The sequence below is a fragment of the Rhincodon typus genome, chromosome 25 (assembly GCF_021869965.1).
Source record: "Rhincodon typus isolate 14 chromosome 25, sRhiTyp1.1, whole genome shotgun sequence".
NCBI lineage: Eukaryota > Metazoa > Chordata > Chondrichthyes > Orectolobiformes > Rhincodontidae > Rhincodon > Rhincodon typus.
In genome coordinates this window covers 7,738,357-7,765,047 of record NC_063356.1, presented here as the reverse complement: position 1 = coordinate 7,765,047, position 26,691 = coordinate 7,738,357, and the positions used below count along the sequence as shown (strand labels likewise).

The 26,691-nt window shown below is 43.6% G+C and overlaps 1 protein-coding gene across 1 annotated transcript in view; it reads left to right on the top strand.

The window, feature by feature from the left end:
- The window catches only part of nfasca (neurofascin homolog (chicken) a), a 126,624-nt gene that overhangs the window by 13,146 nt on the left and 86,787 nt on the right, over window positions 1-26,691 (top strand). The window contains exons 6-7 of the mRNA XM_048612000.1: window positions 2,993-3,163; window positions 8,462-8,518. Coding sequence (XP_048467957.1) covers window positions 2,993-3,163; window positions 8,462-8,518 — 228 coding nt within the window. The remainder of the gene's footprint in view (window positions 1-2,992; window positions 3,164-8,461; window positions 8,519-26,691) is intronic.

Here is a 26,691-nt window from a genome sequence, read left to right as displayed (position 1 = left end):
CCAGGTTGCAGTATCTATCGTTTTTCTAATTTTTCTTCGAGAAATATGAAGATGAATTTAGTTCTTCTAAGTTTATTTGCAGAACTTTTAACATCTTCAAACTTGCAGGTGTTTCAGGAAATACCGCGATCTTTTCTGGAATCTTCTGCCTTCGATTTACTCTTTATGTGGAGTCAGTCAGTTGACCCTTTAGCTCCATCCACAATTTTAAGTGATTGAGGACAATTACACAGGCCAATGAATGGGGTCTCTTGTGGAGCAGTGTAGTGTCCCTACCTTTGAGCCAGGAGTCCTGAGTTCAAGTCCTGCCTGCTCTAGAGGTGTTTAATAATTTCTCTGAATGAATTGGTTAGAAAATGTCTCAAAAAACACTGGCAGAAAAAGAGCAAAAGAATCTGAGCGGTTTGCCAGGGGGTCTGCCAGCGGTTGGGGATGGTGAGAGAGGATTGCAGGAGATGTTGAATGGAATCTTGCTGGACAAAAGGCATCTTTGTAGAAGAAGGGCCAAAGTTTTTAAGAAAGAAAGCGAGTGAAAGCAGGAGGGCTTTTGCGACACAATGGTGGTGTCCCTACCTCTGATCCAGGAGGCCTAGTTTCAAGTTCTACCTACTCCAGAGGTATGTCAAAACAGGTTGATTGGGAAACTATCTAGAACAGAAAGGTGCTATAACAATGCAGGTCTTTCCCCTTCCAATTCCATTTTGATTGAGCTCCCTCCCTCTTCCTCACCTTTGCGGGGTCTGCATTGCCCTTAATGGGATTTGTGTGTAACTTAATAAATTGAAAAACATGAGTGTTTTACTGGTGGTAGGTAATAGATGAAAATAAAACCACAGGTGATTTGGTCATGGAAAAAAAACATACACAGTTGTGTGCAAGAGTACACCTGGATATATAAAATAAAAGTTAATGAACAGGAGGGACTGTGTGGTGCAGTGCTAATGTCCTTATCTCTGAGCCAGTTGGCCCAGCTTCAAATCCTAGCTGCTGCAGATGTGTGTAATAACATCTCTGAACAAGTTGTTTAGAAATACCTCAATCAATGAACAACAGGCTAATACAATCAAATGTAGATCAACTAACAATAAACACGAGCATCACATAACCATTTATTTAGTTCATTGATTATCTTATGTTTTCAGGGCTTGGTATGTCAGACTATCTTTCTTCAGCTCTCTGCCTCCTTCTTGTTTCCTCTCTTGTCTCTTTAAGACAATATCCACATCCACAAGCATCCACTCCGTCCACCACCGACGCTCAGTAGCAGCAGTGTGTACTATCTACAAGATGCACTGCAGAAATTCACCAAAGATCCTTAGACAGTACCTTCCAAACCCATGACCACTTCCATCTAGAAGGACAAGGACAGCAGATACATGGGAATACCACCCCCTGCAGGTTCCCCTCCAAGCCACTCACCATCCTGACTTGGAAATATATCACTGTTCCATCACTGTCACTGGGTTAAAATCCTGGAATTCCCTCCTTAAGGGCATTGTGGGTTTACCTACAACATGTGGACTGCAGTGGTTCAAGAAGGCAGCTCACCATCACCTTCTCAAAGGGCAACTAGGGACGGGCAATAAATGCTGGCCCAGCCAACAATGCCCATGACCCACAAATTAATAAAACAAAAGAGTCAAGTTGGTCTTCATCAATGATGCAAAAGATGCTCATTGTCTATAATAAATGCTGGTACGACACCACATTGAACCTAGAGCACATTTAATATCAATGCAAAACATGCTTTCAATTCACCACAATTGTGTTCAATGCTAGTGGCCAAGATTATTTCACTCGCTTCCTGTTGCTTTGACTGCCATTCCTGCTGTATATTTTATATTTTTCAATCTCGAGGAGATAATCATTTGTAATTGCACAGCTGCTTATGTGCTATAAATCTCTGCACTCACTAAATCTCTGTACTCGTGTTAATGCCAGCTCTAACTTCTAGTAGCTTCTTCACTTGCTTCAGCTCTGAGTCTATACCCAGGCTTAATCAATCAAGTACGGTGAGCATAGATCAGCTATCAGACTTGCATAATCAAACACAGCTCAATTGAACAATTGAACACTGTGGCCTGGATTTTCACCTGGTCAGGATGGGGGAACTGATAACCTGCTTCCATCCTTTGTCCAGTTAATGCCACCTCTAAAAAAAGCATCTACAACCTCCAACTTCTGTGGTATTATGCCCATTTTAGAGTGGCATAAAAGTAGCCAAAATGAGCATGTATCACAAGGTGTGGAACTCGAGTGCGTGCACCAGGAGGAAGGAGCTGTGGTGAGGGCCCTGTACTAACCTGCAGCGGAGAATGCTGAACTACAGGAGGGACATAGCCTGAACCTTTTAGCAGAGATCAGCAGCAGGAATGTACAGTGAATAATGAGAAACATATCAAAGAATGTTACTTGTTTTAGTCACTCGGGCAACTCCATCCAACAGTATTGTGTGGGACTTGGAGTGGGCAGAAGAGGGTGGGGCCATACTGTACTTATGGAGTTCCTGGGGAGATAACTATATTGCAGAAATGAGGGGTATAGATAAGGTGAATGGCAGGTGTCTTTTCCCTGGGATGGGGGATTTCAAAATTAGTGGCAATATTTTTATGGTGAGCAGTGAAAGATTTTTTAAAAATATTAGGGGCAATTTTTTTTTACACAGAGAGTGGTCCGTGTGTGGAACGAACTTCCTGAGGAAGTGGTGGATGTGGCTACAGTTACAACATTTAAAAAACATTTGGATAAGTACATGAATAGGAAAGGTTTGGAACGATATGGGCCAAGCGCAGGCAGGTGGGACTAGTTTAGGTTGGGATTATGGTCAGCATGGACTGGTTGGGCCGAAGGGTCTGTTTCAGCGCTATATGACTGTATGACTTTAATAAGTATTTGGAAATAGCTAGGTTGCAAAGATAAAATTATATTGGTATATAAAATATGAGGACATGGAGTACCTTTCCTGAAGTTAAGATCTCTTGTCTCTTTTTAGTGATGGAATCGATCCCTCAGAATAAACGTGTGTCTCAGGGCCTGAACGGAGACCTGTACTTCTCCAATGTGATGCGTAGCGATGCTCGCTTTGATTACATCTGTAATGCCCGGTTCCTCTTCACACACACCATTCAACAGAAAAACCCAATCACCATCAAGGTGATGACCAGTAAGTATCAAGGGACCACCCTCTACCTCCTCCTCTAACAGCTTTCACTCACAATACTGTTCACTGGGCACCAAAGGGTAGACAGTTGTAGATCAATATTTAATGATGTATCTTTCACACTTGCTGAGGATGAGTTGAACTTGAAGAATATGATGCCAAGGAACCCCTACCCCAGCAACACCTTGTGGTACAGGGCCACAGGAATTTCAGGCACAGTGAAGAGGTGTTTTCAGCAAGCAAATTTGAACTGTTCTCTAGTTTCTCATCTATAGAGCATACTGCTCACAATCACAGCCTAAACATTTCTGATAGAGATTGCAGATAAAGTTATTTTCAATGGTGCACAAATGCACAGTTTTAGGGGGTTAATATTTTCATCAGAGAAAGTGCAGAGGATTTCATTTGAGCCCTACGGTGTGGAAGCAGGCCATTTGGCCCATACTGACCCTCCAAAGATGATCCCATCCAGACCTACCCTATCCCCATATTAATCATGGCTAATCCACCTAGCCTGCATATCCCTGCTCAATATGGGCAATGCGCCTGACCTGTACATCTTTGGACTACAGGAGGAAACTGGAGCAAACCCACACAGAGACCCAAGGGTGGAATTGAACCCTGATTCCTAGCACTGTGAGGCAGTAGTGCTGACCAATGTGCCACCCTAGAGATCTACTAGACTGATACCAGGGATGAGGGACATCAATTATATTGGGACACCAGGACAGTTCATAGAGTCACAGAATTGTTACAGTATACAAGGACGCCAGTCAGCTCATCCTATCCCCACTGGCTCTCCAAATGAGCATTCTGTCACTCTCTTGATTTTTCCCCTTGCATATTGTTTCTGTTCAGATAATACCTTACTCCCTCATGAATACCTCCACCCCACTTCCACAGTGCATTCCAAATCTTAACTACTTGGGTTAAAAGTTTCTTTTCCTTCCGTGTTTGCCACTTTCGCAAATCACTTTAAATCTGTGCCCTTTCATTTTATGAGAGGGTACAGTTTCACCCTAGCTACGCTGTCCAGTTACAGTTTGAGAAGGTTATGGGGAGAGTTGGGAGGTGTTCAAAATCGTTAAAGGTTTTGTTAGATTAAATAAAAGGACGTAATCTCAGGATTACGGTAGGTCACTACGGCAGTAGATATGTGACCATCTGCAAGTTCCCCTTCAAACCACATGCCATCCTGACTTGGAAATGTATTATTGTTCCTTCAGTGTCACTGGATCAAAATCCTGGAACTCCCTCCCTAGCAACATTGTTTCACTACAGTACTTGGACCGCAGTGGTTCAAGAAGGTAGTTCACCACCACCTTCTCTGGGAAAAAATGGGGATAGACAATAAATGGTAACCCAGCCAGAGGAACCCACGTCCCATGATTGAATATTTGAAAATAAAAACTGATTCTGAGATGAGGAGGAATTTCTTCAGTCAGAATGTGGTGAATACTAGAAGGCTGCAGAAGTTCAATCATTGAGCATATTTAAGAGAAATAGAGAATGGAGTCTAATGATATTAAGGGACAGGAGGTCGTGTAGGGAAGCAGTGTGGAGGCAAATGATCGATCATGATCTATCTGAATGGTGGAGCAGGCTCAATAGGCCAAATGGCGCATTTCTATTGCAATGTTCCAATGTGGAATCTTTTGATAAGCAGAATGTTCGGTGAGTAAAGAACTCAGATTTAAGGTAGTTTGTACAAGAACCAGAGAGGTTGATGAGGAGAGACATGTTAATGCAATGAATGTGCACTATTTGGAATCCACTGCTTGAAAAGCCAGCAGAAACAAATTCAGTGATAATACTCATAAGAGAATGGAATAAACACCAGAAGTGGGGAGAGATTTGCAGGGCTCCCTAGAAGTGTCAGGGGAATGGGGCTAATTGATAGCTTTTTCAAAGAGCTGGCGTGGGAACAAAGCCCTAGCCTCCATCTGCCCTGCATTAATTCATGATTGCGTGCACCATTTATCTGTAAAATCTCAACAACGCTGTCCAGGCTTTAAAACAGGGAATCCAAAAAGCTTCTGTCACTGGAACTGTTCAATGAATGCTTCGCCGCTCAAGAACAGAACACAGCTTAGTGACTGAATCGCCATTCTAAATCACCGGATTGATCTCAGTCAAGGCAGTAGTTGTGGGAGTTAGTGAATCTCAGGCTAGATGAGAGAGAAATAAAAATCCGCCTGGATTCCCACTCGTGTTCACTAATTCAGTGACCTGCAGCAGGAAGGATTTGTGAGGACAGGATCAGCTTTATTCAAGCACAGTTATTGAACAGTATGCTTACTCGAACTATCCAGGCAGATGATGAGAGAATGATTTATTTGACCAGAGGTTTTAGATTGAACCCTTGAAACTAGTGTGATGCAGATGTTTCAGGAGTAGGTGGCAGAATTATTTCAAATTTCAGGCAAAAAGGCACAAATGTCCACATACCCCCTTTCCTTTGGTGTTGATTCCAACATAAATAGATTCACATGGTAACAGCACAAAGACTCCTGCTGCTCCCATCTTGTTCACCTGTAGTTGGTATGTCCCTGGCATACAATGCAGATGCATTGTCAACCTAGGGAACCAACCTGAAGTTGCCCCACTACCATCATTACTGCCAAACCCAGTTGACCATTAGTTGCTGAACTTACAAGAAAATGCCAGCTCTCTCTTTGCTGATGTGGCACAGTTTATTGACACAACATAGCTCCGGTAATGTTTCTCCAATTCATGTTTTCAAGGAGAGGCTCCCTAGGTCTTAATCCCCCACAGCAATGAATGCAGTAACCCAGTGGTCAGTGAATGTTTGTTTTGAGTAGATCTGGGTCAGAACTTCAAAGGGATCACACTTCCTACTTATTTTGAGGAGATAAACTAAAAAGCTTTAAATCTCTTGATCACAGTGAGTAATTCCAAAATAATAAATTTCCAATTGTTGGACTCACATGGTCTGTTTGCGTATGACCCACTGTCCCTTTCAGCCTAGAATTTGCAATCAGAATGCTTGACATTTTTTTAAGCTTGAACATAAAGTAGTGCCATTTAGTTTTGTGTTATTGGTGTGGCACATTAGCCAGCAGTTAGTAATTTAGTCTGCTACAGCCATTGCGTTTGACCCTCAGGTAAACTCTGACCCCACATTTGCCTCATCGCTAAGACTGACTATTTCCAATTCCTTATTCCCGCTCAGCTTCAGCCCCAGGTCCCAGTCCGTCTGCTGCTGAAATTCTCATCACCTCTTTGTTGCTCCAAAACTTAACTGATCCAACCCACTATTATCTGCACCCCCGCCCAACTCCATCCTTCGTAAACTCAAGTTTATTCCAAAATGTTGCAGCCCATGCCTTAGCTTGCAGCAAGCCCGATCTGCTTAATTCCACCCTCTCCCCACCACTACTATCAACACTCGCACGCTTTCTGAGCCACCGGCTACGTAAATCTCGATTCTAAAATCCTTACACGTCATCAAATTCCTCCATGGCTTCGCCTCTGCCTATGTCTGTAATCTCTCCAGCTTCATAACCGTCTGACATAACTTACCTCCTCCTGTTCTACCCTGCTGAGCATCCCCAATTTTAGTCGATCCACCATTGATGGTTTGCCAAGCCCCAGCATACCCTCACAACAGCTCCCTGTTTCTCTCACTCTCTCACTCTTCTCCTTTTAAGTTACTCCTTGAAGTAACTTCTTTTACCAAACTTTTGGTCATGTGACCTAATCTTGTCTTTTCTGGTTCAGCATCATTTTTGTTTTATATTCCTCCTACAAGGTGCCTTGGATGTTTTACGCCAGTAAAGGCACTATGTAAATATAACTTGTATAAGCAACATAACGAGTTATCTAAACAATATTTCTTAACATTTACAGCTGGAACCTTGTGCACAGCTTGTATTCATTTTCATTTTATTAAGTTTCAATGGTTAAACCATTTTCTGTTCGTTCCCCATTGAAAAAGAATACAAACGCACCAAATCATTTTCCATTGACTTCATTATATGAACTTCGAACGATGAAATCCATTAACCTTACAGGAGGCTTTCAGTGGAGTGACCTCGTTGCAGTTCTTTAGATTTTGAACACTTTGAACCTCTTTCTATTCCCGCTATTGTGTGGAATTCTAGCAGATGCAACCCCATCCATGTACTTCGTTGTTGTGAGTTGCAGAAGGTCTAGCAATTCCTAGCTCCTTCTTGTTCCTGAGCCAAAACATAGCTGTCAGGAATTTCCTCAGGGATTTTCCCACTGTGACTTAGGGAGAAGATCGCCGGGAACTCTGGAAAAATAAAACATGTAGAGAAAGTTTGCACCAATCAGAAGAACTGAAATGTGCAAAGGATAGTATTTGAAACACTCAACCTTTTGTCCATTTTCAATTAACCCATTGTTGATCCTCAAGATACTGAACATTATCCACTACCCAACTTCATCAAGAGGCAACTGTGTAACTGGAAGGTCTACGTTCTATTATGTATCTTTAGATTTTTTGCATAGAGTTTTGATTGAAGCTTCCTCTTATCTAGAATAGGTAGAAGGCTGGATCAAATGAAACATTACTTGTCACATCAGGGAAGGGTTCACCATAGTGCAGGGTGGGCTGGTGATGGGGTGTTGTCGGGGAGATGCTTTCTTCAAACTCCCTCCCACAATTCTCTGAATTGGTTTCCCTTCAAATCTTTTAAAGACAGAAGACTCATTCTACATTCACCTCTGCCAACCTTCCCTGAAAGATTTGGGATGCGTTCCTCATCATTTAATCTGAATTCTTTGTCAAGAAGCTAGCTTTGCTCAGTCACGCTGCTGTTTTGAGTTTTTTTAATACAGTTTTTAATCACACGTCCTGAAACATTGCCGCTAACCTGTTCCGTTTCAATGTGACCTGTGTTTTGGTATTTGATATTCAGCTCACTGATCAGTAATGTATTGCTGAGCAGTTGCTTTTTCCAATGCATTTCTATTTTCTTCATTTCATATCTTGCCCTCCTTTACCGGACACAACCTCCTCTCCTCAACTCTCCTTGAATATTTTTCGGTACTTGAAATGCTTCTCACTATTTCCCTCTCCTCCCCCTTCCCCTTCCCCCTTCCCCTTTGTGCCCATTCTTTCTATCATTTTGTCTGTGAAACCTACTGTCTACTCTACCATACACTCCTTTAACCCTGCGTGACCCTCATCCCCGTAACTTGCTTGCAGACACTTGTCTGGGCCCTCTCTTTTCCATTTAGTCCCCTCTCCCCTCTCCCTGATCCCACAGTTCTCCTGCCTAGTTTTGCACGCTCATGTTGTTTTATTTGTTACAGTGGATACCAGTTATGAATCAGTGCCAACTATTCTGAATGAAACTGAATTGTCTAGTGGTGAGTTATGGCGCCTTCTGGAGAACTTCATGTGTTTTAACCCTCTAATCCCTTACTCAACCGAACTGTGTTTTAACCTAATGTCCCAGACTGCAGTGAAACCCTGAGAGCTGTATCTGATGGAAAATACGCAGGAGAACTTTCGGGAATATGGTGCATTTGTGTAGTGCTTCCAACTCATGAATGGAAATGGTCCACAAATGCTTCTATCTCATGCAATAGCCTTGAATCAATCTGAGATCTAACCGAAATTATTCTGGTTTCGGTTTTTATTCCACTGTGTAATGTATTCCCTGGGGAGAAGGTACAAAGTGCAGCAGGGATTGAGGGAGGAAACAAAAATATTCAGGTGTCAGAATAGAGTTACAAAGCAAGTCGAAGAAATGACTGACCAGATGGATTTAAAGACCCTCTGAGTATCAGGATGAATGCATGGAAGATATTGTCAGGAATTCAGAGTAAAAGTGAAACACTGCAGTTATTGGAAATCTGAAATGAACATGGAGAATATTGCAGAAACTCTTCTTGAGTTTACAGCTTCTCTTCAGCACATCAGTCTGGGTCTGCAGACAGTCTGTTCCCTTGCTCCTCCTCTGTGTCTGTCAGAAGTATAACAAAAATCATTTCCCAACCCCTTTTAGTTCTGAAGAAGAGTCATACAAGGCTCAAAATGTTAACCCTGTTTCTCGCTCCACAGATGCTGCCAGATCTGCTGAGTTTCTCCAACATTCTCTGTGTATATTCTGATAATTCAGAGGATGCATGTAGCCTGTATAGTCAGTGACATTTGAGAGGCATAAGGAGACAAACAGTGTTGTGGAGCAGAACAGGGCTATTGGTCTCAAACCTTTGAAGTAATGGGGTTGTATATCTCTATGTTTTGAATGTGGACAATGCAATATTTACAGGCCAGTCCCAACTGTGTGGAGAGTGCTTTGCATAAACGACATGGACTACAGCGGTTCAAGGAAGTAACTCATCTTCACTGTCCTCATGATAGTGAGGATGGCCAATAAATCCTGGCTTTGTTAGTGACACCCACATCCTATGAAGGAATAACAAAAGTACCGTGTCAGATTACTGAGTTACATATTATCTTCACTAGCTAGAAGGCTAGGACCCTTCTCTGAAAGGCATCAGTAAACCAATCAGCTTATTGCATTAATCAAGTTTTTTTGCTGCCAGCCCTTGAAATTACCATAAATCATTTTTACAGATTCTCGTGGTGGGATTTGAACTCATGGGAGGTCACTGCAGCAGATGTGTGAATGTAAGGGCAGCATGTAGGACAACCCCCAAATTTGGATTTTATTAATTTGTCGATCCCCAAAATGATTGGTCAAAAATGCAAGCCAGTCAGCCCTGGATGGTCAGGATGAGTAAGGAAGTAGTCACTTCATTGAAACATACAGAATTCTGAAGGGGCTTGACAGGGTAAATGTTGCCTCATGGGAGGGTCTGGGACCAGAGGGCATAGTCTCAGAATTAAGTGGCCAATTTAAGACCGAGCTGAGGAGGAATTTCTTCTCTGAGAGTTGAGCATCTTTGGAACACCTTGTCATAGACACCTTGTGGGAGCAGAGTGCTTGTGTATATTTAAGACTGAGATAGATAGAATCGTAATCCGTCAGGAATTCAAGGAGTACGGGAAAAGGGCAGGAATGTGGACATGAGGACTGTCAATCAGCCATGATCCTAATAATGGCAGAGAAAGCTTGAGGGCCTGAACATTTAGTCCTATTCCTGTTTCTTATAGTGTTATGGACCTGGTAGTCACTAGTACTGTCAAAGAGATGAGAAAAATCTTGTCTACACCAACTGATTTGATGTCATTTGAGATGCTACTGGGGAAAGCATAGGAAATAGGAGCAGGAGTAGGCCATTCAGCCATTCAAACCTGTTCTATCATTCAATATGATTATGACTGTTCCCATTTTCTCCCCTTGCCCTTTGATCCCTTTAGCCCTAAGAACTATATCGAACTCCATTTTGAAAACGTTCAACGTTTTGGCCTCAACCACTTTCTGTGGCAGAGAATCCCACAGGCTCCCCAATCTCTGGGCGAAAATATTTCTCCTCATCTCAGTAAGGTGTTAATTTGTCAGTCAGCGAACCTCACAGCCTGTGAAAGAATAAAAAGAAAGAAAAATGTTCAAAGCAAATAGGAAAAAAAACATACTTTTCCAAAATGATTTTCCTTCATGTGTTTTACTTGAAGTGATGTCTAAGTGTTTAATCTTTAGATCCCAAAGATTCCAGCCAATCCTGAAGAGTTGGTAATTGCCTCTCTTGCCATCCATAGAGAGGAACTAACATGGGAAAAGAAACTAAAGCCAATCGAAAATTAACATTGAACAAGAGGATATTGAGTAGAAAGGGTTTGGATTGTACATTCAGGATTTATTTAAAGTGGCTTTGGAAACATTAAAGGCATGTGACATCAGAACTGCACAGAACTTTGAGATTCTGAGCCAGTCCAGATTCCTCCTTGTTTCTTCAGCTTCTGTTTTGTTTCATTGAAGTGGCAGTTTCATTGTGAATCTTTGGCACACGGCATTTATTTATCAATCAACATCGAAAGGATGGACTATCTGGTCATTACAGTATAGCTGTTTTTGGCTGCTTGCTGTGCACAAAGTTGATGTGAGTTTCCTACATGACACTAGTGACTACGCTTCGACAGTGCTTCACTGGTTGTAAGGCTCTGAAGTCATTTCTTGATTTTTCTCTCCCCCAAGGATCTGTAGACGTTCAATTCTAGAATATATTCAGGAAGAGCTTGACAGGTTTTTTAGATATTAATTAATACTGCCTCTCATTTTTATTTCAGTGCACAGACCTCTTAGGTCATTGTGCGGCAGTGACTTCCGAAACTGAGGAGTGCGCACAAAACCTCAGAACGGTTACATGCAAACACAGCTTAGAGGGAACGCTGCTACTCAGAGAATTGCAGATATGGGGATAGGGCAGGAACTGGACTTAAAATCGATGATGCACTATGATCTTATTGAATGGTGGGATAGGAATAAATGGCCAATCGGACCGATGTTTCATATGATCTTATTAACGGCCTTGAGCTGAACTCGAAATGATTGCTAAGTTTGAAGATGACACAAAGATAGGTGGAGGTACAGGTAGTGTTAAAGAAGTGGGGTTGTGGGGGGGTGCCTGCAGAAGTACTTGGACAGGCTAGAAAAGTGGGCAATAAAGTGGCAGATGGAATACAATGTAGGAAAATGTGATGTTATGCACGTTGGTAGGGAGAATAGAGCCATAGACGATTTTCTAAGCGGGGAAAGGCTTTGGAAATCTGAAGCATAAAGGGGCTTAGGGTCCAAGTTCTGGATTCTCTTAAGGTTAATATGCAGGTTCAGGTGGTGGGTAGGAAGGCAAATGCAATGTCAGCATTCATTTCAAGAGGACTAGAATACAAGAGCAGGGAAGTACTGCTGGGGATGTATAAGACTATGGCATTTGGAATATTGTGAGCAGTTTTAAGTCATGTATCTAAGGATGTTGGAATGGATACTGCGGAGGTTTACAAGAATGATCCCGATGATGAAGAGCTTGTCATATGAGGAGCGGTTGTGAACTCTGAGTCTGTACTCGATGGAGTTTAGAATATGGAGGGTGAGTCAGATTGAACCTTACGGTATACTGAAAGGCCTATATGGCGTGAATATGGAGAAGATGTTTCCACTAGTAGCAGAGACTAGGACCCGAGGGAGCAGCCTCAGACTGAAGAAAGATCCTTTAGAACTGAGATGAGACGGAAGGATAGTTAATCTGTGGAATTCATTGCCGTAGAGGGCTGTGGAGGCAAAGTCATTATATGTATTTAAGATAGAGAAAAATAGATTCTTGATTGATAAGGGGATCAGTGGTTACAGGGAGAAAACAGGAGAATAGGGTTCAGAAACATATCAGCCATGATCACATGGCAGAGGAGACTCAACTGGCCATATGGCCTAATTATGCTCCTATATCTTATAGTCTTAGTTTCTTCTGAAGAGTAATACAGTCGCTATCTAAAATTTGCTTATAGAAATTCTTTCAAACATCTTGAAGTTATTTGGGCAAGTAATTAGACCTCTTCATATGCTCATGTACATTAAACTTTTCACAATGTTGTTTAAAATGGAATGATAGATTCTGGCAGTGATCATCATTTTATTATTACTTTCGAACATTCTACCCCGTCACTGTCAGCTGTGTCTCAGTCAGTAGTGCTCTCGATTCTGAAGGAACTTTGGGGTTTCCGTATCACTCCAGAAATAAAAATCTGGATGGACCTGGTACAGAGGGAGTGCTGCATTGTTGAATATGCTCTGTCTTTCACATGAGAAGATGAACTGAGACTCTGGCTGTCTTTTCAGGTGGATGGATTAAGGCAAATGGTCTTTGAAGGCTGGCTTGGAATATTGCGTGCAGTTTTTGTTTCCCGATATGCCAGAAACCAGTTACTGGCCTTTCACTGGGGTTTGGGTTGAAATTTGATCCCATCTAATGGAATATAGTTGCCTCTTGCCAAAGTGATTCCAATTGGATTGAGTTGGGGCTGGATATCCTTAATTGTTGCAAATCTACACCAGAGAAATTTGCACTGTCAGCACTGACTAACAATCCTACTCCGTGAAGCCACGTGAATCTGGAATTGATGGATTAGGCGTGGGATGTTTTTGCCTTTCAAACTCCACATTCCGACTTTTGGAATGAAAATCCCTTTCTGTCTCTGCTGGAGTCTCCAGGGACAAACATGAGAGAAAAGCATAGGGGGATAAGTTAAAAAAAAAAATGCTTCGCTTTTCTTTGGAAACATTTTTATTACCAATGAATAAATTGGAGGTATGAGAAATGGCTGTTTGACTGGTTGGGGAGATTGGAGGCGGGGGAGACTATGATTAAAACTTAAGGAAATATCTAATCAGAGTTGGCAATCCTGTGGTCAGCTGTAATTCCTGTGTGAGATGGGATTGAACTACTTCAATCAAGCTCCTGTTGTGCATGGGTCCTGAAATCAGCACTACTTTGCGATAAGTTGATTGTCAAAGATGTTTGGGGACAAACAGTGTGGCCTAGGCAAGGAAGCAAATTCTCGCATTTAATCTTGAATATTTTCGTTTGCAACTCCCCTCTTTAGTTTCTTTGAAGGGGCTGCTCTTAAACTTCTGGTTGCACTTCAGCCCATGCTCCTGATCTATGGGTATCCCGTACGGGGAGGGGTGGGCAGTTCAGAGGGCATTCTCCAGGGCTCGGCCAAAGTGGCCATTGATAGGTCCAGGGAGTGAAGGAGATCATTGTGTCTGATTACCTGCTTCTTTTCTGCAGTCACGTCCACACTCCTTAGAGAGGCAGTGTGCAGTGTCTGTTGGCACAATACAGGCCTTTAGAGGCCAATAGGCACCATTGGGGTTGGTGTACATCATCATCATCATCATCATATCGCACAATGTTATTTTTGACTTGATAACTTCCGTTAACCTTATGTTGATTCTGTTGCAGTGCCCCGTTGGGGACTGTTGATACTTGTTGTTTTAAGAATAGAGAAAAGGGACAGTGTAAAGGATGCTTTTTCAAAAGCACGGTTTTGAGGCTAAACAAAGGGAGCTTCACTCTTCCACCAGTCAACTTTAACATGACGTGAGATCGCTTGAGCCCAGCAAACATCCAACATCAAAATAGTCCCAATTGCCCAGTAAGAACATCAGTAAAGATTATAAAGGGCTGCTCTCTCATTAGAGAGAGAGGCGACTGGTGGTGGTTTAACTTGAGGGGGAAGAGATTGAGAAGGTGGGGCTTTTATGGTAACCTCAGCTAGTGTGGGAATTGAACAATGCTGTTGGCATCACTCTATAGCAAACCAGCCGTCCACCAACTGAAGTAAATTAATATGTTTAAAACAAAAGGTGCAGTAAGGACGAGTCAATATGAGTGAGAACAAGATGCCTTTTTGGGACTGCGTAATAGAGAGAGTGGTTCTATCTTCAATGAAACCACACCATAACTGTTTGAGATAGCAAGAGCTGCAGTTGCTGGAGTCAGAGATAACACTAACACAGTGTGGAGTTGGAGGAACGCAGCTGGCCAGGCAGCATCAGAGCAGCAGGAAAGTTGACGTTTCAGGTTGGGACCCTTCTTCAGAAATGCTTTCTTCAGATGGTTTCTGAAGAAGGGTCCCAACCCGAAACATCGGCTTTCCTGCTCCTCTGATTCTGCCTGCCCTGCTGTGTTCCTCCAACTCCACACTGTTATCCATAACTGTTTTAGCTGCTGTTCCAGGCGTTAATATCCTTGAGCACGATTGACAAGATTTATCAAAAAGATTCATCTCAAGGGCTATTAGGAACGCACAACAAGTGATTTTTTTAAATAAGAGAGGAAAGAACAGCTATTTTAATAAAAGCAAAATATGGTGAAGTGGTAGTATCCCTACTCCTGGAACAGGAGGCTCAGGTTCAAGTCCCATCTGCTCCAGAAGTGTGTAATAACATCTCTGAACAGGTTGATAGAAAAATAGGTTAAATTTAAAAAAAAAGTTCTGTTGATTATGAAAATCTGACATAAAACCTGAAAATGCTGGAGGAACTCAAGAGGTCTGGCAGTATCGGTCAACACGGTGGCTCAGTGGTTAGCCCTGCTGCCTCACAGCACCAGGGACCCCGGTTCAATTCCAGCCTCAGGCAACTGTCTGGAGTTTGCACATTTTCCTCGTGTCTGTGTGGGTTTCCTCCAGGTGTTCCGGTTTCCTCCCACAGTCCAAAGATGTGCAGGCTAGGTGGATTAGCCATGGGAAATGCAGGGATAGGGTAGGGGGTTGGGCCTGGGGGAGATGCTCATCAGAGGGTTGGTGAGGACTTGATGGGCCAAATGGCCTGCTTCCACACTGTAGGGATTGTATGATCTGCAGAGAGAGATAGAGTTAATGCTTCCAGTCCATTGACTGTTTGGAACTTCAGAAGCAAAGCCATTGGACTCAAAACATTAACTTTGTTTCTCCCACCGCAGATGGTGCCAGACCTGCTGAGTTTCTCCAGTATTTTTTGTTTCTATGAAACAACCATCTCATTTGCCCTGGTTATTTGGGGCTTATCATCAGCTGAAGGCTGTAGGACTCACCGCCCTGAGGAAACAGATGATGCATGTGAATAAAATGATGAGGATTCATTTAGAGTTTGCCATTACTGAAAGCGTTATTTATTTTTGAAATAGTTATTTACAATGCGTATTTCCTTATAAGTGAAACCCAATGATATTCAGGTTTTCAGCTGACTACTCTAGAATACAAACAATTAAGAAGTAACTTCCATGTGTTTGAGAAATTGATAGGGTAGATAAGGAGAGGTTTTCTGTGTGGTGAAGGAGTCTATGACAAGACATAATCTGAGAATCAGAGCCTATGACAAGACATAACCTGAGAATCAGAGCCTAATCATTCAGGTTGTTTTCACATTGACAGTACCCTCCATTGTGTGGTACGGCAGTAACATCACAATAGACTTCAAACAGATCTAGCAACATGGGCATCCATGATACATTATAGATCACTGCAGCAACAGAATCATATCCCAACACAATCTGTAACTTTATGGCCCACCATATCCCCCACTCTACCATTATCAGGGGATCAACACTAGTTCAATGAGAAGTACAGGAGGCCATGTCAAGACCCACACCAGGCCTACCTATGATGTTAATCTGGTGAACCTAACAAACACAGTACTTGCTGCCAAACAGCATAAGCAGCATGTAAGTGATTGAGTGAAGCAATTCCACATCCAACACATCAGGTCTAAGCTCTTCAGTACTGCCGCATCCAGTCGTGAATGGTAGTGGACAATTAAACAACTCACTGAAAGAAGAGGCTCTACAAATTCCCCCATAGGCATTTAAGAGTCAGCCACATTGCTGTGGGTTGCAGAAACATGGAGACTAGACCATATAAAGAAAACAGCTTCCTTTCCTGAAAAGAAATTAGCAAACCGAATAGTCTAGTGACTAACAAATGGACAAAAGCATTGGATTTCAGAGGTGAGTTGGGAAGAGTGACTGCTCTTGACATTAAGGCAGCATTTGACTGAGTGTGTCATCAAAGAACCCTAGCAAAACTGCAGTTAGTTTGAATCAAGGACAACTCTCCACTGATTGGAGTCATACCTGGCAGATAGGAAGATGGTTGTGGTTGTTGGAGGTCAGTCATCTCAGCTCCAGGACATTTCTGCAGGAGTTCCTCAGGGTAGTGTCCTAGGCCCAAACATCTTCAGCTGCTTCAAGATTGACCTTCCCTTCATCATAAGGTCAGAAGTGGGGATGTTTGGCCATTTTTGCACAATGCTCAGCACCATTTGCAACTTCTCAGATACTAAAGCAATCCATGTTCAAAAGCACCAAGAACCTGGACTATATCCACATGTGGACTGACAAGCAGAAAATAATAAGTCACACAAATGGCAGGCATTGACTATACCCACTTGCCTGGATGAGCACAGCTCCAGCAAAGCTCAAGAAACGCAACACCATTCAGGACAAAGCAACCCACTTGATTAACACCACATCCGCTCCTTCTACCACCGATGCTTAGTGGCAACAGTGTGGACTATCTACAAGATGCTCCGCAAAAATTCACTAAGACTGGTTAGGTAGAACCATGACCACTTTCATCTAGAAGGACAAGGACAGCAGATACCAGGGAATACCACCCCCTGCAAGTAACCACTGCAAGCCCCTCACCATCCTGACTTGGAAATAAACTGCCATTCCTTCAGTGTCGCTGGGTCCAAATCCTGGAATTCTTTCTCCAATGGCATTGTGGATGTACCTATGAAAATGCACTGCAGCAGTTGAAGAAAGCAGCTCACCACCACCTTCTCAAGGATTCACAATAAATACCGGGCTCAGCCAGTGATACCCACATCTTGTGAATGAACAAGGTGCAATGTCACAAAAGACTTCTCCAAGCAGCAGTTAATTGGAAGTGTGCAATTTCCTGAAGAAAACAGTAGTTGCTGTTTTAATCAAAAGTGTCCAATCGGAAGTATCTTTACCAGGTGGAGATATAAAAGGATATGGGTGGGGTATTCAATGCAGTTTGAGTATAAATCAGCCATGATCTCACTGTTTGGTAGACAACAGAATGGCATCCTCCCTCCTCTTAGCTTGCTCTCCACGGTTTCCTGTGCTGATCACCTTGAAATCATTTCAGAAATCAAGTGAGATTTTCAAGGTTCACTGCCAATGGCATGAACATGCATTGAGGTGACTGATCAGGAAATGATGGAAGACTGCAGCCCTTACTGCCCATCGATTTCTGAGATTGAAACACATCAGATGGTGAATCTGCCTCTAAATCAAGAATCCCAGAAGGGTTGCTCATTGTCTGCAGGGTAATTATAAGACCAACTATCCCAGACAATGTCAGTGCTCAACAGAACTGTGCACAAGGTCTGGGATGGAGGGAGAATCTTAATTCTGCCGTGGCCAAACAATGGGATTATTGAATCACAGAATAGCTATAGCACAGAAAGAGGTCATTTGGCTGATCAAATCAGGTTCTGTTCTCTACAACAGCAATTCAGCTTGTCCCGTTGCCAAACCCTTTCCCCATCACCTCTCAAATCTTTTCCTTTCAGCTGCATAACCAATATTCATTTGAAATCCATGAGTAAATCTGTATCTTTGCAGACAGTGCATTCCAGATGCGAGCCACTTACCATATAACGAGGCTTTCATCATACAATCAATAGTTCTTTTACCATTGACCTTAAATCAGTGGCTTCTGATTTTCCATCAATGAGGAACGGTTTCTCTCCATCTGCTCTCGAGAAACTTCTGAGTGTTTGGAACCGCTCAATTAAATCTCCCCTGACACGATTCTAAAGAAGACAACCTCAGCTTGTTCAATCCACTCATGTCACTGAAATTCCTGGAAATATGCTTTCTGCATGTTCTCTACTGTCTGCACACCTTCTGAAAATACAACACCCAGATTTATGCTCAATGCTCCATCGGAGGCTGAAATAGTGCTGTATGAAAACTTATGATAACATCCTTCATTTTGTACATTATATTTCTTGTTATGTCCTGGGGAGGTGATGACCTAGTGGTATTATTGCTGGACTGTTAATCCAGAGACCCTGACAGTGTTCTGGAGACCTGGGTTCGAATCCCGCCACAGCAGATGGTGAAATTTGAATTCAATAAATATCTGGAATTAAGGATCTACTGATGACTATGAATCAATTGTCAATTGATGGGAAAAACCCATCTGGCTCACTAATGTCCTTTAGGGAAGGAAACTGCCATCCTTACCTGGTCTGGCCTATGTGTGACTCCAGACCCACAGCAATGTGGTTGACTCGTAACTGCCCTCTGGGCAATTAGGGATGGGCAATAAATGCTGCCTGGTCAGTGATGCTCTCATCCCGTGAACGAATAAAGGATACCACAACCGCTCAAAATATTTTAGGAAGCCTAGACCTTAACTTTTTATTTTAAAGATAAATGTCAGGTGCTGTGTTCTAGGTGCAATTCGATTGGTCAAACTACTCGATGTTAAGCAAAACACTTTGTTTAAACACTATAGTTAAAATACAACAAAAGAAAGAGGAACTTGGAATAACTTAACTCTATTGGAAAACTTAACAGAATAATATAGATTATTTTGCTACTAAACAGTAACTGTTCGAATATAGTAACATCCCATAAACACACCCCTTGGCAAAAAAGCAAATTCAGAACACAGATTGTCTTACACGAGGAAAGAACATCAAAAGGCAATTCTGAGAGAAAGAGAGAGAGAATTCCAACAATCTCGAAGAAAGACGTACCAGCTTTTCACAATCATGGCAGCTTCTGCCGAAATTTAAACCTAAAGATGCTGGTTCCGAGAGAGCTTGACCACAGCCACCCAGGCTGCTGCTTTTGTTCTAGGGCCTCACAAGTTGTTTACTTTACTGGCTTTCCAACTAGACAGCTCGGTACCTCTGTCTTAAAACCTCACTTTAAAAGAAACCAGGACAAAATAACCTCTTAAAGCCACAACATTGTCACGCTTTCTTTATAAAACCCAAGATCCTGTAAACCTTTATAACCACTTTCAGAAGCAACTTTATCACCTGCAATAGTGTATAATAATGATTTGTGTACATTTACTCCTGAAACTTTTGCCCCATGCTCCTTTAGAAATGTATCCTTCGCGTTACATTAACTGTCCTCACTCTTCCTGCTAAGGGGCATCACTTCATACCCCTCTGCGTAAATTTCATTTGCCATGTGTCTACCTATTCCACTAGCCTGTCTACATCCTCTCAACGTCTGTCACCACCCCCCTCATATTTCACAGCGTTTCCAAGTTTTGTTTCTGCTGCAAATATTGAAATGTCGCCCAGTGCACTCGAGCCCATGTCATTAACACAGGCCAAGAAAATTGTGGTCCCTGTTACTAGTGCTAGGTAACCTCACTGTATACTTCCTACCAGTCCAGAAATCAGCCTTTCATCGCTACTGCCTATTTGCTGCAACTCAGTTGATCTCATACTCACTGTCCTTGTCAATGGTTCTTTTGATCATGTTGTTAAAGATACTCAAGTGATGGGAATTGTCTGATTTAAGGAGTTGGATCACATACAAAGTGTAAAAGAAGGCAGAGGGATGGGGGTGCAGTGAGCGGCTCGAAGGACTTCTGCCAAGGTGGCCAACAATAGGTCCAGGCAATGGGTCGTGGAGGGGTCTATTAGCCCCAAGGACCTGCCTGCTTCAGCTCCACGGTGATGTCTGGTACCCAGGCAGCCTTGGAGAGGGATTACACAGTGTCCACTGGTTCACTTGTGACCTTCACCAGTAGTGTGCACCATTGGAGTGCTTTATCTCAATCTACAAAATTTTAATTGAAACTTTGAAGGCTCACTGAACTCCTGTCTTAATTATAATGCCACTTTCAGGAGTTGTTAACTTCTCATTTGGCTTAATTGATTTAATTTTTATTTGGTTTTCAAATAAGTGCATAAAGAGACATTTTTGTCCTTTAAAAGGGCAATCAATTAGTTACTTTGATTATTGTTTGCACAAAAGAGTACACAATGAGACAGCAGGGACATTGATCTGTCAGCCTGAATCCTGTGAACAGACCTACTGTGAAGGAAAACAGTCATGTCTTATTTTGGAGATGGTAGGAACTGCAGATGCTGGAGAATCCGAGACAACAAGGTGCAGGGCTGGATGAACACAGCAGGCCAAGCAGCATCATAGGAGCAGAAAGGCTGACGTTTCGGGCCTAGACCCTTCATCAGAAAAGGGGGAGGGGAAGGGGGTTCTGAAATAAATAGGGAGAGAGTGGGAGGCGGATAGAAGAGAAGATAGGTGGAGACGAAACAAACAGGTCGAAGAGGCGGGGATGGGGACAGTAAAGGTGAGTGTAGGTGGGGAGTTAGGGAGGGGATAGGTCAGTCCAGGGAGGACGGACAGGTCAAGGGGGCGGGATGAGGTTAGTCAGTAGGAGATGGAGGAGCGGCTTGAGGTGGGAGGAGGGGATAGGTGGGAAGAAGAACAGGTTAGGGAGGCAGGGACGAGCTGTACTGGTTTTGGGATGCGGTAGGGGGAGGGGAGATTTTGAAACTTGTGAAATCCACATTGATACCATTGGGCTGCAGGGTTCCCAAGCGGAATATGAGTTGCTGTTCCTGCAACCTTCGGGTGGCATCGTTGTGGCACTGCAGGAGGCCCAGGATGGACATGTCGTCTGAGGAATGGGAGGAGGAGTTGAAATACCTAGAATACTCCTCCTCCCACCCACCTTTCTGCAAAAATGCTATCCCCTATTCCCAATTCCTTCGCCTCCGCCGCATCTGCTCCCAGGATGAGGCATTCCACTCCCGTACATCTCAGTTGTCCTCGTTTTTCAAGGACCGTAACTTCCCCCCCTCAGTGGTCGAGAATGCCCTCAACCGTGTCTCCCACATCTCCCACAACTCATCCCTCACACCCCGTCCCCACAATAACAACCAAAAAAGAATCCCCCTCGTCCTCACGTACCACCCCACCAACCTCCGGATCCAACGCACCATCCTCCGACACTTCCGCCATCTGCAATCCGACCCCACCACCAAAGACATCTTTCCCTCCCCACCCTTATCTGCTTTCCGGAGGGACAACTCTCTCCGTGACTCCCTTGTCCGCTCCACACTCCCCTCCAGCTCCACCACACCCGGCACTTTTCCCTGCAACTGCAGGAAGTGCTACACCTGCCCCCATACCTCCTCCCTCACCCCCATCCCAGGCCCCAAGAAGACTTTCCACATCAAGCAGATGTTCACCTGCACATCTGCCAATGTGGTATACTGCATCCGCTGTACCCGGTGTGGCTTCCTCTACATCGGGGAAACCAAGTGGAGGCTCGGGGACCGCTTTGCAGAACACCTACGCTCGGTTCGCAATAAACAACTGCACCTCCCAGTATCGAACCATTTCAACTCCCCCTCCCATTCCTCAGACGACATGTCCATCCTGGGTCTCCTGCAGTGCCACAACGATGCCACCCGAAGGTTGCAGGAACAGCAACTCATATTCCGCTTGGGAACCCTGCAGCCCAATGGTATCAATGTGGATTTCACAAGTTTCAAAATCTCCCCTCCCCCTACCGCATCCCAAAACCAGTCCAGCTCATCCCTGCCTCCCTAACCTGTTCTTCCTCCCACCTATCCCCTCCTCCCACCGACTAACCTCATCCCGCCCCCTTGACCTTTGTCCTCCCTGGACTGACCTATCCCCTCCCTAACTCCCCACCTACACTCACCTTTACTGGCCCCATCCCCGCCTCTTCGACCTGTTTGTTTCCTCTCCACCTATCCTCTCCTCTATCCCTCTTCTATCCGCCTCCCACTCTCTCCCTATTTATTTCAGAACCCCTTCCCCTCCCCCTTTTCGGATGATGTCTTATTTTGGATTTCTCTATCAGGCTTGGGTTCAGTTAATGCCTTTTGTTCCCATGGTCTTCACCTTTGCTTGCAAGTTATTATGCTTTTTGAAATCCTACTTTTTTTGTTTATTTGTGGGATGTGGGTGTCGCTGGCTGGGTCAGCATTTATTGTCCATTGCTAACTGCCCTTGAGAAGGTGATGGTGAGCTCCCTTCTTAAATTGCTGCCATCCAAATGTTGTAGGTAGACCCACAATTCCCTGAGGGAGGGAATTCCAGGATTTTGACACAGTGACACTGAAGCAATGCTGATCTATTCCCAAGTCAGGATGGGGAGTGACTTAGAGGGGAACTTGAAGGTGGTGGGTTCCATTATGCCTGCTGCTCTTGTCCTTCTAGATGGAAGAGGTTGTGAGTTTGGAAGGTGCTGTCTGAGGATCTTCGGTGAATTTCTGCAGTGAAGGAAGTGGACGTTTGTACATGAGGTGCCTGTCAAATGGGCTGCTTTGTCCTGGATGGTTTCAAGCTTCGAGTGTTCTTGGAGCTGACCCATCCAGGCAAATGTATTCCATCACAATCCTGATTTGTGCCTCGTATATGGTGGACTGGCTGTGAGGAGTCGGGAGATGGATACTCATGGCACAATTCTTAGCCTGACTTTCTCTTGTAGCTCCTGTAATTATATAGTGAGTCTAGATCAGTTTCTGGTAAGGGTAACCCCCAGAATGTTGATCATGGTGCTAGTTAAATGTTTAAAGATTTTATTTAATTGTACAATTTATGTGGATCTGCTCACTGTTAACCTAATAACTCAATAACGTACTAATACTGTAACTGCAATGCAAGTGCTCCTTGGTTACTGTTTCCTGTGTAACGCAGTATCTCAGTAATGCTACAGGAACATTGTGACACACATAACAGGGAACATATTTCCTTACAGTTTCCTCAACCACTGACTGTGATGATGTTGCTTTTTCTGTCAGGCAGTGGAAGTGGGCTGTAGCTACAGAGTAAGTTGGTGGATGGGGGGTGGGGGAGGGTGTAGTAGGAGTGAAGTATCACCATGGTTTCCACCCTCAGGACCATTCCTATTTGACTCTTTGAAAGAATTTGCATGAATTACAATAGCAGTGACATTTCAAAAGCAGATAAAATCGGCTTTGAAGCTCTTCGTGATACGTTGAGGGTGGGATGGATGGTGTAAGAAAATGCTGGAGAAACTGAGGCACTTACAAAAAGTCGTTGAAGTCAAGGTATTAGCTCTGTTTCTCCCTGCATCCAGACCTGATCAGTTTTCCCAATACTCAGAGGAGCAGGATGCTGCCTGGTCAGCTGTGTTCCTCCAGCTGCTCCACACTGTGCTATCTCTGACTCTTGCATATGCAGTTCTTACTATCGCCGAAGATTTGTGACCCTCAGAAAAAAAATTCTCATACTCATCTGTTTTAAGTGGGCAACCACTGATTTTTATGCAGCGACCCCTAGTTCTAGATTCTCCAGAGGGAACCTCCTCACTATAATCATACAATCCCTGCGATGTGGGAGCAGGACATTTGGCTCATCAAGTCCATGCTGACCCGCTAAGAGCATCCCACTTAGGCCCAAGCACCTACCCCATCCCTGCAGTTCCCATGTCTAACCCACCGTACTTGCTCATCCCTGGACACAATAGATAGAACATAGAACAGTACAGCACAGTACAGGCCCTTCGGCCCACGATGTTGTGCCAAACTTTTACCCTAAACCTAAGGTCTAACCTCCACCGCCACCTTATACTATCATCCATATGCCTATGTAATAGCCGCTTAAATGCCCCTAATGAGGCCGACTCCACTACCCTCTCCGGCAATGCATTCCACGCCCCTACCACTCTCTGAGTAAAGAACCTACCTCTGACATCTCCCCGATATCTACCTTCTTTCACTTTAAAACTATGTCCCCTCGTAAAAGCTACCTCCACCCTAGGAAAAAGTCTTTGGCTGTCTACTCTATCTATACCTCTGATCATTTTGTACACCTCTATCAAGTCACCTCTCATCCTTCATCGTTCTAAAGAGAAAAGGCCTAGCTCTCTCAACCTTTCCTCGTAAGACCTTCCCTCCATTCCAGGCAACATCCTGGTAAATTTCCTCTGCACCTTTTCTAACGCTTCCACATCTTTCCTGTAATGAGGTGACCAAAACTAGACAATACTCCAGATGTGGAGTAAATAGATAATTTAGCATGGCCAATCTACCGAACCTGCACATCTTTGGACTGTGGGAGGAAACCAGAGTACCTGAAGGAAACCCACGCAGACATGGGCACAATGTGAAAACTCCACACAGTCGGAAGCCTGAGGATAAAACTGAACCCAGGTCCCTGTTGCTGTGAGGCAGCAGTGCTAACCACTATACCACCGTGCTGCCCCAACCATAGCTAGCTGCTCAGGATCTTGTATCTATTGATCTAGTCCACTCTTACTCTAAACTCTAGTGGATACAAACTTAGTGTGTCCAACCTTTCATAGAATCATAGAATCCCTACAGAGTGGAAGCAGTCTATTTGGCCCATCGAGTCCACACTGACCCTCTGAATTCCATCCCAATTTCCTCATAAGACAAACCTTTACTCTAGATATTTGTCTCGGAAACTTCTGAATCATGGCGGATTTCTCAATCTGTTTCTCGCTAAGAGCAAATTGTCGCTTGTTGTCTCCTGGTTTTAAACACGGTAACCATTGCTGCCTTTCTGCGAATCCTTTGTGGAATTAACTGAGAGGTACTGTCTCCACATTTAAGTTTAACCCTAAATCTAATTACCCAGATTTTCTTGGGGTCCTAAACTATCTGCATCACCATTATTGGAGCTTCAAACACTACGAAAGAAGAAAGGATGGTGGAATAGGTTTCTATGCCCATTTGTTATATTAGCTGTATTTTCTCATTGCTCTGATGCCCTCACTGGAAGTGATTAGAAATTAAATATTGCTGGAGTCCTACTGAAATCACTGGTAGTCACAATTTTTCTAGCATTCAGCTGGTTTTCCCCAGCACTGACACTTAGGCTTCAAAATAACAGGACTGCTGACTTGGGCTATTTCTCCTAAACCAAGGGCATTTTAAACGTCTTCCTGCTAAAAAGTTAGATTGTTAACCTTAATACTGTGACACCACATTCTCACTCAATCAAGAGAGTATTTTCTGAATGTAAACTGAACCTTTTCTGGTTTTCTGCACTGCTCGGCCTTGCTAAAGCTGCAAACACAGCAAACTTTTCAGTAGAGAGAAGCAGTTTTAGAAAGCAGGGTTTTCAGGCAGGCCATTGCTGTCTATGACTGCTCTTTAGAAAAAGCTACCCAGTTCTAAATCAAAATCATTCTGTGCTTACTTATCAGTCACATCTTGCTCCAGCCACTTACGAGTAAGCTTATACTCCCATGCATCTCAAGATCAAGTGAAGTGAATATGGCACCATCTTACAAAGCTTTGAGATTTGTCAATCTCATTCAACCAGTTTGAAATTGGCTGATCAACAGGAAGATAGAATCCATACAGTGCAGACAGATGCCATTTGGCCCATTGAGTCTGCACTGACACTCCCAACCTATCCTTGTAACCCTACATTTACCATAGTTAATCCACATAGCCTGCAGACAATTTAGCCTTGCCAATCCTCCTAATCTACACATCTTTGCACTGTGGGAGGAAACCAGTGCACCTGGAGGAAACCCACACAGGCACAGGGAGATCACAAACAATCACCCGAGGCTGGAATTGAACCCAGGTCCCTAGCACTGTGAGGCAGCAATGCTGACCACTGAGCCACCATGCCACCCAGTGGGTGCAGGCTCCAACACAAATGTGTTGACTGTTGTCAGCTCTCTGTCCCATGCAGGGCTAGACCTTGAGCACCAGGAAATCAATAACAAACTCTGCAAGGCTATGAAACTCACAATGTCCAGGCTTATTCCTGTCACTAGTTTGAAACACCTGATGGACAATAGATATCCACACACCCAACTTCCCCACCCCCACCTCTGGTCACTGGTTCTTACTATGGTTTCCTTTTCCATAGACTTTTTAAATTCTCTTCCCTGGGCACTTTGCAATGTGAATGGTCAGCTTTCTGGCAATCTGCCTACCTTATACTAGAGTAATGCCATTTACTAACTTTCCATAATCAACTTCCTGCTGCACACTCATCTTCGGTCCATTGATATTTACAATATCCATCTCCTTTGTGAAAACTGAGGGGAAGACTTAAACAGTTCTTTCATTGTCCTC